Raw genomic sequence first — 15,222 nt, forward strand, 5'->3', positions numbered from 1 at the left:
TGACCTCTTTGTACGAACACCCCGCGCGTTCTCTCTCTCTCTCTCTCTCTCTCTCTCTCTCTATCTATCTATCTCTCTAAAATAGGTACTGCACGTCGCATGGGTTTAAATGTAACTAGACTTGCCCGAGGGGTGGATATTTTTAACGAAAATCATCCTGTAGCCGAGGACCCGTGAAAACGGTCCATCGACAAACACGGTCTGAACGCCACTATCGGGGCTACGCTAATTAACCTCGAGAAGGGCTGCCTGACTGTTCTCCTACCGTTTCGTACTCATTGTACCTTTCCAAATTACTATCCCCATTTCCCCATTCTCCTACTCGCTCTTTCTCGCTTTCTATAGTGATACATACGTCTCTCCAAAATTACAAGATACCATCGTAAAGAGAGAGAGAGAGGGGGGGGGGGAGAAAAAGAGACAAAGAGACAAAGAGAAATATAATAACACTTATATTCCGTTCATTAAAAAAATATATAATACATTAAATGATAAAATCCGATTTATCTTATATTTATTCGATCTCACCTAAGTGATCTCGATTCATATAGAATTGTCCTCGAATCGGACAAAAGTAAATCCAATTAAAAAGTACTCGACATCCTCGAATTATCGATTTCTCTCGTTAACTAACATTGTCCCCTTTGTATTATTTTTTTAACGATCTTTTCAAATAGCATTTGAATTCATGACAAAGCCAAATAATCAAGCAAGCATTCAGCCCAGTCAAGAATCCCCTTTTCTTAGTCTTATATCATGGAAAAGCGTGGTTTGCTTACTAAAAAAGGCGCAAAAGCGATCGTCGAAGGATGAAACCAGACAAAGGAGAAAAAGAAGAGAGAAGGGGCGGAAGGGAGAGGAGACAGCATGGAGAGGGGGCAGCAGGGAGAAGAGGCAGAAGGGGGCAGAGGGGAGAGGAATGACTACGAGTGGCTTTCGATTCATGAATGTTAACGACATGCGAGAAGAGAAGGCGTGTCGTCGTCGTTTCCTCTACCCGACTTATACGATCTATGCATTTGCATAAATTTGGCAAACAGTCTATTACGCATTCGTCGACGGATACGCGGGTATGTAATCTCGTCTCTCTTTCTCCCTTGCAGAAAATACAAGATAAAAGATACGCGAGTTTGGGTCAACGTGTGAAGGACATTTCTACCGATTGAACAATATAAGCCACGAGATAATGACGAGGACTACAAAATTCATTTTCGGGAATCTTGTTCCATGACGAATGCTATATAATACTTTTATATAATATTTCTCATAATCATTAAACAAATCAAAATGATGTACATATATAAAATATGGTCAATTGTGGTACATCAACGATATTATTTAACACTTTGAAATGTCCTTAAGATCACTCGTGACTGCCACTCAATTTTGCAGAACTTTCAAATTTCTTTTCCAATAAAGTTTCGAAGATATCACAAATATTTTTTTCTGATGGAAGGAAAATACAATGTAAAAAAAATATAACAATTCTCTTGTATCCTCGATCTGCAAAAAAAATTATGAAAATTATTAAATGAATATAATCGATTTGTGTGAAAAATTAGTTCGGCATTCAAAATTAAAAAAAAAATCTCACCTCGGTGTCATGTAATTATCAAGCTCTTTCTGCGTTTAGAAATAACTTGATTTCGTTAATATCAAGCGTTCCAGTCAATCGCAAATTTTAAAAACGGAGAGAGAAAGGGAGAGGGAGAGAGGGGGAGAGAGAGAGAGAGAGACTAAAATCACTAAAACGTGGGTCGGCATAGCGCGTAATTTTCGCGATACCATAGTTGGCCCGTCTAATCTCGTTAACCGACCGGCCGGTTAGTTAAACATGCGGTAATAATGAAAGTCACCTTGTTATTATTAACCTAGCGCCGAGGGAAGGATAAAAAGTATCAGACGAGTTCGTGTAGCAGCTGAAGAAAAAAAAAAAAAGAAGAAAGAAACTCACAGAGGCACGAGTTATAACGAAGTTTAATCCCTTTATAAACTTTTCTCCTTCTTACGCGACTACACTCCGCAAGTTCATTTCAGGATAGAAGAAAAAAAAATAATCAGGAAAAAAGGAAGCAACATAAGACAACAGCCAAGCTCGTCACGTTTAGATTACTTCCATACAATCCATTTAAAAAAGAAAAAAAAAAAAAAACGACAGATTTATTATACATCTTAAGCCAATATGTATGCATAAAATCTTATCCTATGCATAAAATCTTATCATATAAAACAAATTATTAAAATCTCGTGTTATCTGTAAAGTATATGTTATAAATTATAAAAAAAATATATGTATGAATATATAAGCAATAAAATGATAAGAAAATAGAGTGAATGAAAGAGAACAAAATGTCTTTTAACGTCTCTCTTGATCTTTCAAGATGCTTTTTTCTTTTTTTTAATAATTGGAACACTCACGACCTTTTCTTTCGCTTCGCTGTGGCGCGAATGGAATGTCTTATTTGGGATGAAAGAAAAAGAAAAAAGAGAAGGTGAGGACCAGCCTCTTGGTCCGATAATAACGCGAAAATTCAACTGGATTTGTCATGGAGAGGGTGAATATATCCACCCTTCGAAGAGAATTTAATTAAGGGCAAATTCGACCTTTACAAAAAGAAACACACAACTGATAGGCGGAGAAGAGAGATGGTACACATCTCGCCCCGTCTTCTTTAAGGCATCCTTGGGAGATCTATCTCATTCTCTCTCTCTCTCGCTCTCGCGAACTTGAAGGTCGAGGTTCTAGATTCGAGGTTCAGGGTCAATCCCCAAACTCGCCGGTCCTCTCTAAGCTCTCTCACTACCTTTATCGTTGCTTTACTTTTCACTCCAATTTATTTACCGATACACTTTATCGAGTCTTAAAAACATCGCGTTAAAAAAAAAAAACCAATAATATGCCACTACTGCATTCTGAATTACATAAAAATTAATGAAATATTACAATACAAAATCTAATAAAATTTACAGATTTCATCAAAATTGTCAATAGTTGAACTATTTCCGTTATTAACTATTCCGTTATATCATCGTTAATTTATCATATTATATAAACCGTATTGATTATTTGCATCTTTGTAAGTTTAATATATAAAAAGTTAGAAAAAAAATTTGAAAAAGATTTTGAATAAAGTCCTGCAACATTGAGTGGCCTTCATGGCATTTCAAGGTATTTCATCAACTTTGAAAGTTGATCCACGAACTTGTTTGTAAGATTGAGCAATATAAAAAAACGACCCTGACATTTTGCAACGCACATTTTTGAGTTTGTAGTGAAAATATAGACGAGAATAAATGGGGTAATATTCTAAATATCATCGAAGACCTCCTCACGCGTTAATTACTATGTTTGAAGAAAGAATTATCGATTGATCACATCGAATACAATTGAATAACACATAACGATCATTTACCTACTTCGAGAGCCACTAAAAACGATCGATAATGGAGAAACGATGAAAGTGATAATCACTATACCTGAAGCTGTAAATTTTTACTCAAATAGCAAATGCGAATATGGTGTAATTCATCCGTATGGATAAGATCTCTATAATTAAGGGTCTTATAAAATTCCGTTATAATCATGATTAAAAGCGTGAAAAAAGGATAATGGTTGTATATAAATAAAAGGTTGACGTTTAATGATGTAATACTTTCGTAGTGAAAGTGAGAAACGACTTTAATATTTTTTATAACAAATAAAATTTTCTCGAACGAAATCCTATTTCTTAATCTTCACGGATTAACAAGTTCGAAGGAAATTCAACGTGAAAACAAAGATCTCATTAATCATAGCAATTATTATTATTTTTACGATAAACCACGTACTTACATACAAAGAGGAAAATTTATGAATTCGATGAGTCAAAAACGTGACACGACATATTTACTTGGAGCAAGATTCACTAAAACTATAACGAAAAATTACGTCATATGAACGCATTTGTATAACACACATATACATATACATAGGACATTAATATTCTTCGAAGAATTTATAAATAGATTATCACAATTAGCAATTGCCTACATACATTGTCATTTTTCAATTATCAAAAATTCCTCAAACATTGATAATATGAATTTCTTAGAAATACTTTTTATCTCGTGCACAGTTTTTCTGATTTATTTAATACTAACGCAACTAGTGCAAATAATTTTTTATCGTTGCCAGTTCTTCCGAATAGGAAAAAGTCATGAAATGGTTGTTAAATTTCGAGATTACTTTCCGAAAGAATCCATTTATAACATCTATGAACTTTACGAAAGAAAGAGATCCAAAAAAAAAAAAAAAAAAAAAAAAAAAAAAAAAAAAAAAAAAAAAAAAAAAAAAAAAAAAAAAAATCCAATTGAAAAAAAAAAAAGAAAAAGAAGAACATGTTTATCCTTCCCTTCGAGAATTGTTCAACATTTTCTTTTCTTTCTTTTGTATCTTTTTTCCTTTTTATAGAAAAATCGATTGGTTGATGACGACGGTTTAAAATTTAAAATTGTCGTAAATTCATTATCAATTATCCTAATCGACAGTAAACAGAATTTTTTTTATGACTGATTGGCGATTTGAAGAACTTATAAATAAATATGTAAAAGATAAACTGAGGACTTTCAAGTGATTTTCCCTAAAAATAGCGTCAAGAAGAAGCTTGAAAAGAAAAGTTCCTTTAGTAGCAGCGAGTAGCCAGCAACCCTCTGCTCTTGCCTGCCTTTGTAGTTACGTACAACGATATTTAGAATTGGTAATCGACATCCTCGTTGTTATCCTCTCGATCCTTAAGCGGAACAAGGCGTGTTCGTCGTCTTCGTCATTGTGTCGTCGAGATGGTGGCCCCTTCTGGGTCGACAACCACCCGAAAGATTTAGGATAATGCGCAGTTCGGAGGAGAAGCTCCTCCTTTTAATTGAAGCCCATAAAGGAGGAAAATGTGTCGCGAGACGGGCTGTATAGGGAACCAAAGAGTAAGGGAAGGAGAGAGAGAGAGGGAGAGAGAGAGAGGGAGAGAAAGAGAAAGAGAGAGAGAGGGAGAGAGAGAGGAAGAGAGAGAGAGGGAGAGAGAGAGGAAGAGAGAGAGAGGGAGAGAGAGAGGAAGAGAGAGAGAGGGGGAGAAAGAGACAAAGGACACTTTCCTGGAAATTTTACGAGCTTCCTCCTAGCGACACGTCGTTAGATTGAAAATAAAAAAAAAAAAAAAAAACTCGCGTTTCCTGGATGAGGATTATACAATAGCAGCAACATCTTTAAGACTTTTATCGTTGAATTGAAAAACAAGTTCAGATTGAGGAATGTTTCAGATCAGAGAATTTTTTTTTTAATCGATATATCAATGTATGGTAAAAAAAAAAAAAAAAAACTCGAAAAAGGGAATTAATGGGTCCTTTGAAAAGAAGAAAGATGGTAGTAGCGTGTAAAAATTTTTGAATGTACTCCCTCTCGTCGTTTTGCCTCTTTAAATGCATCGCGATGCCGTGATTCAATGCAGTCGGCCTTGAAAAGCTGCTAAAGCATCGGACTCCTTTACTTGATGGCCCTGAGGAGGTGGCCACGGTCAAGGCCATAAACATTTCCCCCTCTCTTTCCCGTACCTTTTCTCTCTCTTTCTTTCTTTTTCTTTCTCTCTCTCTCTCTCTCTCTCTCTCTTACCACTTCCTCCTCACCAACACTCTTCATAGTCATCTTCATCTTTTTCTTCTTCCTTTCCTTTCTTTTTTTTTTTATACTTTCACGCAACATACACACTCGTAAGCCAAGATGAAGGAGAAATTGAGAAGAGACTCTCGATGAATCCCTATGGTATGATGGGGCTTTGAAAACTCTATGAACGTTGCTTTCGAGTGCAAAAGCATTCGGCCGTGTCGCGTAAGACTCGCCTGATTGAGCTCGAAACGAAAACGGCTCCGGTTCCTTTATGCGAACGCGCACTTTTTTAATCGCAACACGAGACCGAACTTACAAATAGAAATCGTACCACGATAGTAACAGATATACTATATATTATTTTTATATTCGCGCAATACACAGATATATATACATATATATATATAAACCTATATACATAAGTGAAATTGTTCCTTCGTTTATCGACAAATACGATTATATTAATTGTCTGTTAGGTGCGTCGATCTTTGCGACAAAAAAAAAAAAAAAAAAAAAAAAAAAAAAAAAAAAAAAAAAAAAAAAAAAAAAAAAAAAAAAAAAAAAAAACGCGATCTAACATCTCAACAACTCTTTCATATATAATACTCTAATTAAAAATAATACACATGGATAATGAAAACGTCGGATAGCAAAAGCTTATAATGCTTTTTCACGATCTTCTTCGTTCCTCCTCGTCGAAAAGATTCGATGGAACGTACGACAAAAATAGGATAGGTTTCCAAGCCTGAAGATCGTGAACTAAATATAGGATGCGCCGAATATGCCTCAAACGCACACCGTGGGTGGGACCGACATCGTAATCTTCTTCAGTCTTCGCTACCCTTCGTCGTCTTTTCTCCCTTCGAGTAAAGAAACTTTCGAGAAACGACATATGATTGTATACAACAACCCTATATATATATATATATATATATATATATATATATATATATATATGGTTGTTGATAGGATATATATATATATATATATATATCTTCTAACGTGCCTTCCTTCCTTCCTCTCTCTGACTTTGTTTTCGCAAAACGAACTCACTCGCAGTTTCATTCAGCCTCTTTGGAAACCTCGTCTGGAAAGTTCCTGAATAGGGGAAGAACTTCCGCTTTCTGCTTCTACTCAAGTGCCCTTTTCTTTGTTCCTCGAAACGAACTAAAAGAAAAGAATCTTTCTATCTCTCTTTCTAATTTTCTTAACTTCGAATGAAACCGATCGGATCGATTCGACCGAAAGATCGCGTTCTAATGTTCCTTTTATAGGTTAACTTGACCAATAGTCTTAAATCAAAGAGACACTACCTCTATCTTTCGTTGAAATCTTATCCTAGAATAGGAGAGTGTGATATCAAAATTTCAAATAACATAAAATGATTCTTAGGGATATTAGGTTACGTTTATAAGAGGTAATCGTTCCTCTTAACCGTTCGTCCGTAAGCCTTTCTGAGAAGATCCAAAATGATCCAGCTGCCTGGCTTTCTTTAAAAAGGATAGTGCATATAAAGTACGCAGAATATATAGGAATATCTCTCGAATATTACGTATATACAGGACCTTAAAAAAGTTTTTCGATCGAAAAAAAATACTACTATTGCCCTAAAGTGCCATTATTACTGAAGAGACTACCGGGAGTGGGGGGGGGGGGAGGAACAAAAAAAATATTCTAACGTGTCCAAATATCAATCGGTAACAATGAGTTAGTTATTATTGTTAGCATAAAAAGCTTACGAATGTTAAGCTATCGTATCTTTGTCGGTGATATCTTTTGTTCAATCACAAAAGAAAGATATATATATATATATAGATTAGATAGATAGGAAATATATTCAAGATGTCTGTACTATCTAGTACTAACCTGGCCCGATCTGCAAAAAAGTCAACCTTGCTTTTCTTCTTGACGATAGCCTGGGGTTGATGAAGAGGACTGACGCTGGGTTCGCTGGTGGCCGGCGGTGAGCTCGACCCGGTGCTCGATGAAAGGGATCCGGCCCTGCCACGTCCAGACTCGATAAGTTGTGCTTCGGTGGTGCCACGTCCGTTCGCGGAAACTACGTGACTCGAGTGGTTCGGTGGACCGGCCGACACGGCTAAAGTCGGCCGAGTGTTCTGCCGATTGCGTCGTTTCTTTTTCTTCGCTTCGTTCTCATCGTGACGATTGCCGGCAGCGTTACCTAAGCCCGGTGGCATCCAATCGAGGTCTTTCTTAAGATGGCCGCGACCGCAACGGCATCCACAAGCTTTAAACGCAAGATCGTAGCCTTTTTTCGTCCAGAGATTTTGATGACGTTGTCTCTCAGACCAGCTTCTTGCGCGTCCGCAGCTTTTAAGATAGGTCAGGATCGTTTGCTCCCACGCATCGAAGCACTCGCGATGCATAAACTGACCGACCGGGCAGTTCTCGTTGTTGCAAATAACCTTGACCGTATCATGCAAGGCGTTCATTCGAATAAGAGAGTCACTGCGCAGACATTCGCCCGTCGGTGTGCAGCAACGAATCGTACCTTGGTTATTGTTGATGCCGTTGTTGATGTTATTGTTCTGGCCAACTACGAGATTGTTGTCCATTTGAACGGCGTCGTTACTTCCGGTCGCACCTACACCGTTGTTGTCTCCGAGGCCACCACCAGTAGCGTGACCGTTGCCGTGGCGCCGAGGGGCCATGGCTCTCAAACAAGCGACCTCAAAAGCCGTTGCAGCCGTTTTTCTTGATTTTCGTCTCTCTCTCTTTCTCTCTTTATCTATCTCTCTCTCTCTCTCTCTCTCTCTCTCACACACACCTACCTCGGTCCCTCTTCTTCGTCAATGATTTTACCCTGTTTCCTCCTCTTCTTATCTTCCAGCAGCAAACGCTGCAACTGATGTCAAACTGCTACTAGCGTTTGAGTAACTAACGTACAGATCACTTGGTCATTTTCCCGCCTGTTTCGCGATTCCACGTTCGAGAAGCAAGATGAAAGTCACGTGGTCTCTCTCTCTCTTTCTCCGTCTCTTTCCTGATCGGCGAATGAGCGCGCGCGTCTCGCTCTAGAATGTTATTCGAAGGTTAGAATTCGACGACAGGGAAGATTCATTCATCCATCTACAGGCGTAAAAATTGACTCGACGAATTCGGTAAAACGAGATCACAAAGATCGGCGAAAAATCAAAGTCAAGGTCAGCTCGATCGAGGCGACACCGTTGAAGGGTGGACACTTGGAGTACTTCGTTCTTTAGATTCTTTTCTCGAGACGCACAAACTTCACGTTAAGATCGAAAACGCGTCTCTTTTTTTTTCTCGATGACTCAGTTGAATGTAACGAGAAACAACGTAGGCGAGTTTCTCTCGATGATCGCGTATCGTGGAACGTACGACCGGAACTGGCAGGCGGTTGCTTCGATGCTGATGCTGATGCTGATACTAATGCTGCTGTTTCTGTCTTCTTTCTTGTTCTTGTTTTCTTCTCCCACCTGCTGTAGAAAACGAAGAAGGACGTGCGCGCCGTGTGTGCCCGGTGTGTCCGAGTGTCAGGGTCACCGGTGAGGGGCGCGCGCGACGTTCGACGAAACGCAATTTTCAAAGGATGAATAAGACCTCTCTTTCTCTCTCTCTCTCTCTCTCTCCCACTCCCCCTCTCTCTCCTTCTCTCTCTCTCTTAAATTTTCGTGCCTTCAATGAATATTAGCAACCAAATCGCGAATAGAAAATCACCAACGTAAGAACGTTTTTTTTCTGTCACGTTCTTTCTTTTATTTGTCTTTCTCTCTCTCTTTTCTCTCGTGCGTGGCTCTGAGAAATATGACGAGAGGAAAAAACGCACGCTCTCGCACATTCGCTCACACTTAGGGTGCACCAGAATCACTGAGAGTACCGGCGACGACAGCGTGCCGGCTGCCGTGGCTCGGAGCGCGGGCGAGCGCGAAAGTGAGGCCTCATTGGGTGAAAGCGAAAGCGGCATGGTGGGGGTCACGGCTAGCGCGCCAATCGATGCCCGCCGTTCTCGTCCCCCGGACGGCTCGTCGCCCGTTCCCCTTTCTCTCTCTTACTCACGCTTACCGATCGAATCGTCTCGTTTCGTCTCGCGAGTGAGCCGTGCAGCTTCCCCTTCCTCTCTACTACCGAGAATACGTGTATATGCGCTTGTACATCGTATCTACCAAGAGTCCAACGCGTTTTACTTTTCACGACGGCCCTACGAATAATCCGCGACGAGCGTGTGTGTGCTACGCACTCGGCGCGTGACACGCGATTCTGAGCCTGCTATCTCTTTTTCTTTTCTCTCTCTCTCTCTCTCTCTCTCTCTCTCCCTCTCTCTCTTCCTCTCTCTCTCTTTCTCATACTCATGGAGTTACACGGAAATTGTATAAAGGTAATCCCGTCTTTTCTCTCGTTGTATCACGTTTTCGATAGTTCCTCTTTTTTGTCTCGCCAATGATCATTTTCTTTTTTTCTTTATTTTCTTAGTAACTCTACCGGTATTACTACTGACACGAACGTGTTACATAAAAATCGGTATTTCATCGAAAGTTAAGAGTATCGTAAGTACCGTGCATACGTACCTTCGATATTTGCTTTAAACAATCGAAACTTGTTTGTTTATATAGTATGTATCACTCAAGGGACAAGAATGTCCAAAAAGTGACACGATGTTTGACTCTGTAACTATGTTGAAATGTAACATTGTGACCTAGACACTACCGCATTGCATCAAATAAAACTTTGTTGAACTTCAATGATCTAGTTTGGAAACTTTTGCTGAATAGACATTAATTTACTATCGAGATTCGATGTATCGTACTTCATAGGCCTTGGTAATATAGCAAAAAATTAAATGAAAAAATATCCCTGTAATTCTTTGTTCCGCTTGAAATAGTCAAAGTTGAGACTCGTCACGAAAAATTGAAAGAGAACGTCCTATATATGTGTGTATGTATGAATATCGAAGTTCTGTTGTTACTACGTTGGAACATTGAATTCGTAGAATGTACACAAGAGAATAAACAATGTAAGATCACGAGATAAAGAGAATGACAGAGAAGGAAGAATAATAAAACTAATTTTTTCGTTCGTTTTTTCTAATTTCACTATCAATTAGTCAACACGCCATTATTCCATGAATTCTTACTTACGTCCTGAATATCACGACATTCCGTTTACGATTGTTCCGAACAATGAGAAGACTGGTAAACTTACGTAAATTTCGCGACACTTCTTATTTCGGCTTATTCATACGATTATTTATAATTATAATTCTTCGAAAACTAGTTATCACCTTACACGGTTTTGATAGAGATTAAGAACGAAGTATATTAGATGTTGTGCCACTTGTTTATACTCTCTTGATATCTTGACGTAGTTTATACGATATAAACAATGATATAAATTGTAAATGATTTTCATCGATCTCACGTGATCGATCCGATTCTTGAATAGGATGTTTTCTTCTATCGAATACTTTGTTTATTCCTTATAATATCTTTTTCTCATCTCGATCATCCTTCTTTCGTTGATCTTAAGATATTATATTATTGTAATTCTAACAAGTAAAACCGTTTCGTTTAAAACTTGAACCGGATCTGACCAATTTTGAATTTATTAAGATAAATAAATCAATGAAGGAATAGATCGATAATTTATTAAATTGTACGATCTTAAACTCGTAAGTCGCGCTTGAATCATATGAAACATTAGATACGCCTTCCTGTTTTTTTCTTTATATTGATACGCGAATTGCATATCTAATATTTTAATAAGCGCGTGAATCATGTGTTTTTAAAAAATAGCTTATATCTGTGGTATACTTAAATGGATAGAAACGATAATCGTATTTACCAAGTACTCGATCGCGAAAAAATATCTATTATAAAGCATTTTACCGAAAGGAGACGTTATTGAAGTTTTTTTTTCTCAAACCAAAGAAAGAAATTCACGGATGAAACTACGATGCAAGTAAGTATTTATATGCATATCCAGCTTATCCGTTACGTCGAACGATATGATAGCGGCTTACAATCTACGCAATGGAAGAGGAGACTGATTGAAAGTATAATATCACTTTATAATCTTCAGAATCATTTTATGACGTAAGGTAATATAATATTGAAATTTTCATTTGATAGTAAGTGTGTTGAACAAAAATAGATAATGGACGAAAATAGATAAAAGAAATGTTTTCGGTCGAATCAGAGATTGTCATGGTTATCTCGTTTTCTTATCAGCAGGAAAGTTCCCATGAAACGTATTCCGTGTTTGTTATATTTACGAAAAGAATTCGTAAGCATTCGTATAACCACTCGATCGAGTTCTCAAAATAGTTAATCGCTGTTTTACGTTCTTTAATCGATCGGTCCCGTTCCTTCCGAGAAATTCACTTCTAGTTCTCAGGCGTGGCGGAAATATTGAACCGAACAACGATATTGGATATAATCGAATCGATTGCTTTCTTTCTTTTTTTCTTTCTTTCATTCTTTCTTAACGACGACATTCCTTCGTATATCGACGGTGCCGCGTCATGCTGTGAGTAATGCAAACTTAATTAGAGATTGTTACGAACCTTGAATTCTTCCCAAAATCATTTAGAGTAGATATTACGATACATTTTTATCATACGTGTACATATCTTTCCAATAGATTATTTTGTTACATCTTTTAGATTTAATACCTTTTAAGTACGTAATATTTTATAAAATTTTTCTACAAATTTTTAATACAGTTTTAATTACGATAATGTAAAATAAACTCGAAACGATCATCTTTAATTTCGAAGATCACAATTTGTTTCGGAGACGTCTGGCAACGTAAACGGTATTATGATTGGACTTAAAACAACAAACATATCTAAGATGAAAAACTTTGTGCTATGCGTCAGTTTCGATATGCCTTTCGATACGCCGTTACCGCCGACAGAGAAACGACACGAAATACGTATTAGATTACATTGCATAACTTTATCGGTGGAACATAAAGCTGTTACGAAACATGAGACCGCCCAATTCTTTCTTTCTTTTTCTCTCCCTCTTTCTTTGTGTGACTTTCTTTCTTTCTCGAAATGGCATAAAACTGAGAAAGCCGTACTTACGTTTTTCAATAAAAATAGCACCTGGAATCATTTTAAACTTTGATCCAAGATAACAAAAATTTTCTTGGAAATATTTAATACATTTTATTTGAAACAACTATTTTCTTTATACATTGATGATCAATCATTAATTCGAAATATTATAGTATCTGTTTTAATGCATGTGATAAATACTAATAACAAGTATTTGTTTTTGCAAGTTTCTTAGCAATATTTAAATTACGTGATATAGACAATTATGTAAATAGTTATTATTTAGATAGTACTCTCTTTCATGTTATCGTCGATTCTATTAAAGAACCCAGGCCTATGTAAGGCATACATATAGGAAAAGGGTCTCCAAAGTTTTACGATCTAATCGATAAATTTCAAAGAACTTGGGAGCGATAGGAAAAAGCGCGTGTGAATTTTCGAAACATATTACGTGACGTATCGGCCGCAAATCGTCCACTGCCATCATCTACACCCTCTTTTCCTTTTTCTTTTTTCCTTTTTCTATCATGAAAGTACACTATGCGTGCACACATGAAACTTGTCGTTGATGAATAACAAAATCGAAAATAGAGATTTATAGGACGATCGAGTAGATACATACATACACGTAGTCGGCGACGAATTCGATTCGTTCGTCACAAAGGATATTGCTGTTTATCGAAACGTGTAAATATTGTACGAAAGGGATAGTGGAAGACAGAAGAGAGGGGATGAATATTATGGCGTAAAACAGGGGAGACAAATTTTAGGGCCTCTATACGGATTTTCTCTTTTTCTGTTTTTTTTTTTTTTTTTTTTTTTTTCTAATAGTTACCGAAGGCTCCGAAGAAATTGCATAACGGAAGAAGGGAACGCAAAATCAGGGCATCCGAAAAGAGAGAGAGGGAAAGAGAGAGAAAGAGAAAGGATAATCCATCGTCCTCGAGAGGGCTCCCTATGAAAAAGTTGTTTTGATCGGCTCGGGTTTCTAGGACGGTGACCGTGAATGAGGCTTTAGCCGGTATATAATGGCCACGGTTAGAAAAGAAAAGGATAGAAGGAGAATAGAGAAAAAGAAGAAAAGAGAGGAAGGTAGGGACGCTTTAGGTACAGGAGAACCAGATGTCGCTGAAAAGAAACACGGTTCATCCCGTTTCGCGCTTAAGGAGCACCGCTGCTCAATTAAAAAATCCGCATTCTGTAGGGAGCTTGAGGAAAGGTTGGGTGGTTGAGAGAAGGTAATGTAATATAATAATAAAAAGGGAAACAGTATACTTACATGTGATCGTACGAAATTGAATTCCTCGTATTTCTTTTTTTTTCTTTTCTTTTTTTTTTTTTTTTTTTTTTTTTTTAGATAGCATATACGCACGATAACATAATCTTTGAAACAATTATCATCTGTTCGTTTTATCGAAAGCGAGGAGGGTTATAAATTATCCCTGGATGAAAATCTAATTATAATTCTAAAGTGAATCACTATTGGATATGAGCACGGTAGTCCTACCGTAAGATCTTGCGCGCATCAAATTCTCGAAGGGAATAACGTAAATGGAGGCGTGCGAGGAACAAAGAAACGAGCTCTTATCGTTCGTTGAAATTTTTATTTTGCACGCTAGATGCGAGGGTATAAAAGTATCGTGGATGAAAGAGCGAGCTATAGCTAATGATGTTCGCTATCTGAAATATATTGAAATTTTGCATAAAATATACTTTTATATACCAGTTCAGTTAAAGATCGAGAAATATAGATAGGCCGAGACAATGTGTGAGTTACTGCAAGAGAGACAAAGAGAGTCGATAGAAGGAGAACAGTGGCGCTACCGCGGCAGCACAACGTATATAATGATACGACGAGGTAGGCTGGGAGTAAGGGTTGGGGGAGTTTTGAAGGTTGGGGACACAGGATTGACCGTGGGACGCAGAAAGCGGGGGTATAGGTCTAGGTTCAGGGCCGTCATTGCCTGGATGGGCGTGCACTTTCGGTTTCAGGCTGCGCATGCTCGTTGCACTCTCTCTTCCTACTACCTCTTTCTCTCTCGCACTCAAGTCTGGGAGTTAGATGCGTTCACGAAGATTCTACCCACGTAAAATCCACTACCACCGGTACGAGCAGCACCCTCGGCACGCTCACTACCCTAGTACCTCGTCAGGATCGAAAATTACAGGGCGTCACTCGTAGATAAAGAGAGAGAAGGGGTGGTCCTTTTTCGATGTACTGACGCCAAAAACTCCCGCCTCGTCCCACGAATTTTTATCAGGTCCCGATCAAGTATCGTTGCATTCTCGACGCCAGTGAACGTGCCCCTTTAGGATCGAGAGCTCGTTCGAACAAGCCTCGCTGTTTTACCCGGACAACTGCTGCTTTTCCGATCGATTGCTAGACCGTGGAAAGAGTAACTCGCTTCGCCTCTTCTTTTTATAGTCTCGTTGAATCTCCCTGGACGTGACGGACAAATCTTTACTCTTGAAATACTTGTGAGATTTCTTTTTTCTATTCAAAAAATCTAATTAATATTTTTCCTTTAGAAGGATGAAAAGATTTTCTATC

The 15,222-nt window shown here is 38.0% G+C and overlaps 1 protein-coding gene across 3 annotated transcripts in view; it reads right to left on the bottom strand.

Annotated features, from left to right (window-relative positions):
• LOC124946489 (headcase protein) overlaps positions 1–10,254 on the bottom strand; it is a 134,053-nt gene extending 123,799 nt beyond the window's left edge. For 2 of the 3 annotated variants that reach the window (XR_007100094.1, XM_047487238.1), the window contains exon 1: positions 7,499–10,254. Coding sequence is in view for 2 of the 3 variants with exons in the window: in XM_047487238.1 (XP_047343194.1) it covers positions 7,499–8,304 (806 nt within the window). In the remaining variant the exon portion in view is untranslated. The remainder of the gene's footprint in view (positions 1–7,498) is intronic. The other variant, XM_047487237.1, reaches the window with a different exon arrangement.
• Between the last annotated feature and the right edge of the window lie 4,968 nt (positions 10,255–15,222).

The sequence above is a fragment of the Vespa velutina genome, chromosome 2 (genome assembly GCF_912470025.1).
Source record: "Vespa velutina chromosome 2, iVesVel2.1, whole genome shotgun sequence".
Taxonomy (NCBI): Eukaryota; Metazoa; Arthropoda; class Insecta; order Hymenoptera; family Vespidae; genus Vespa; species Vespa velutina.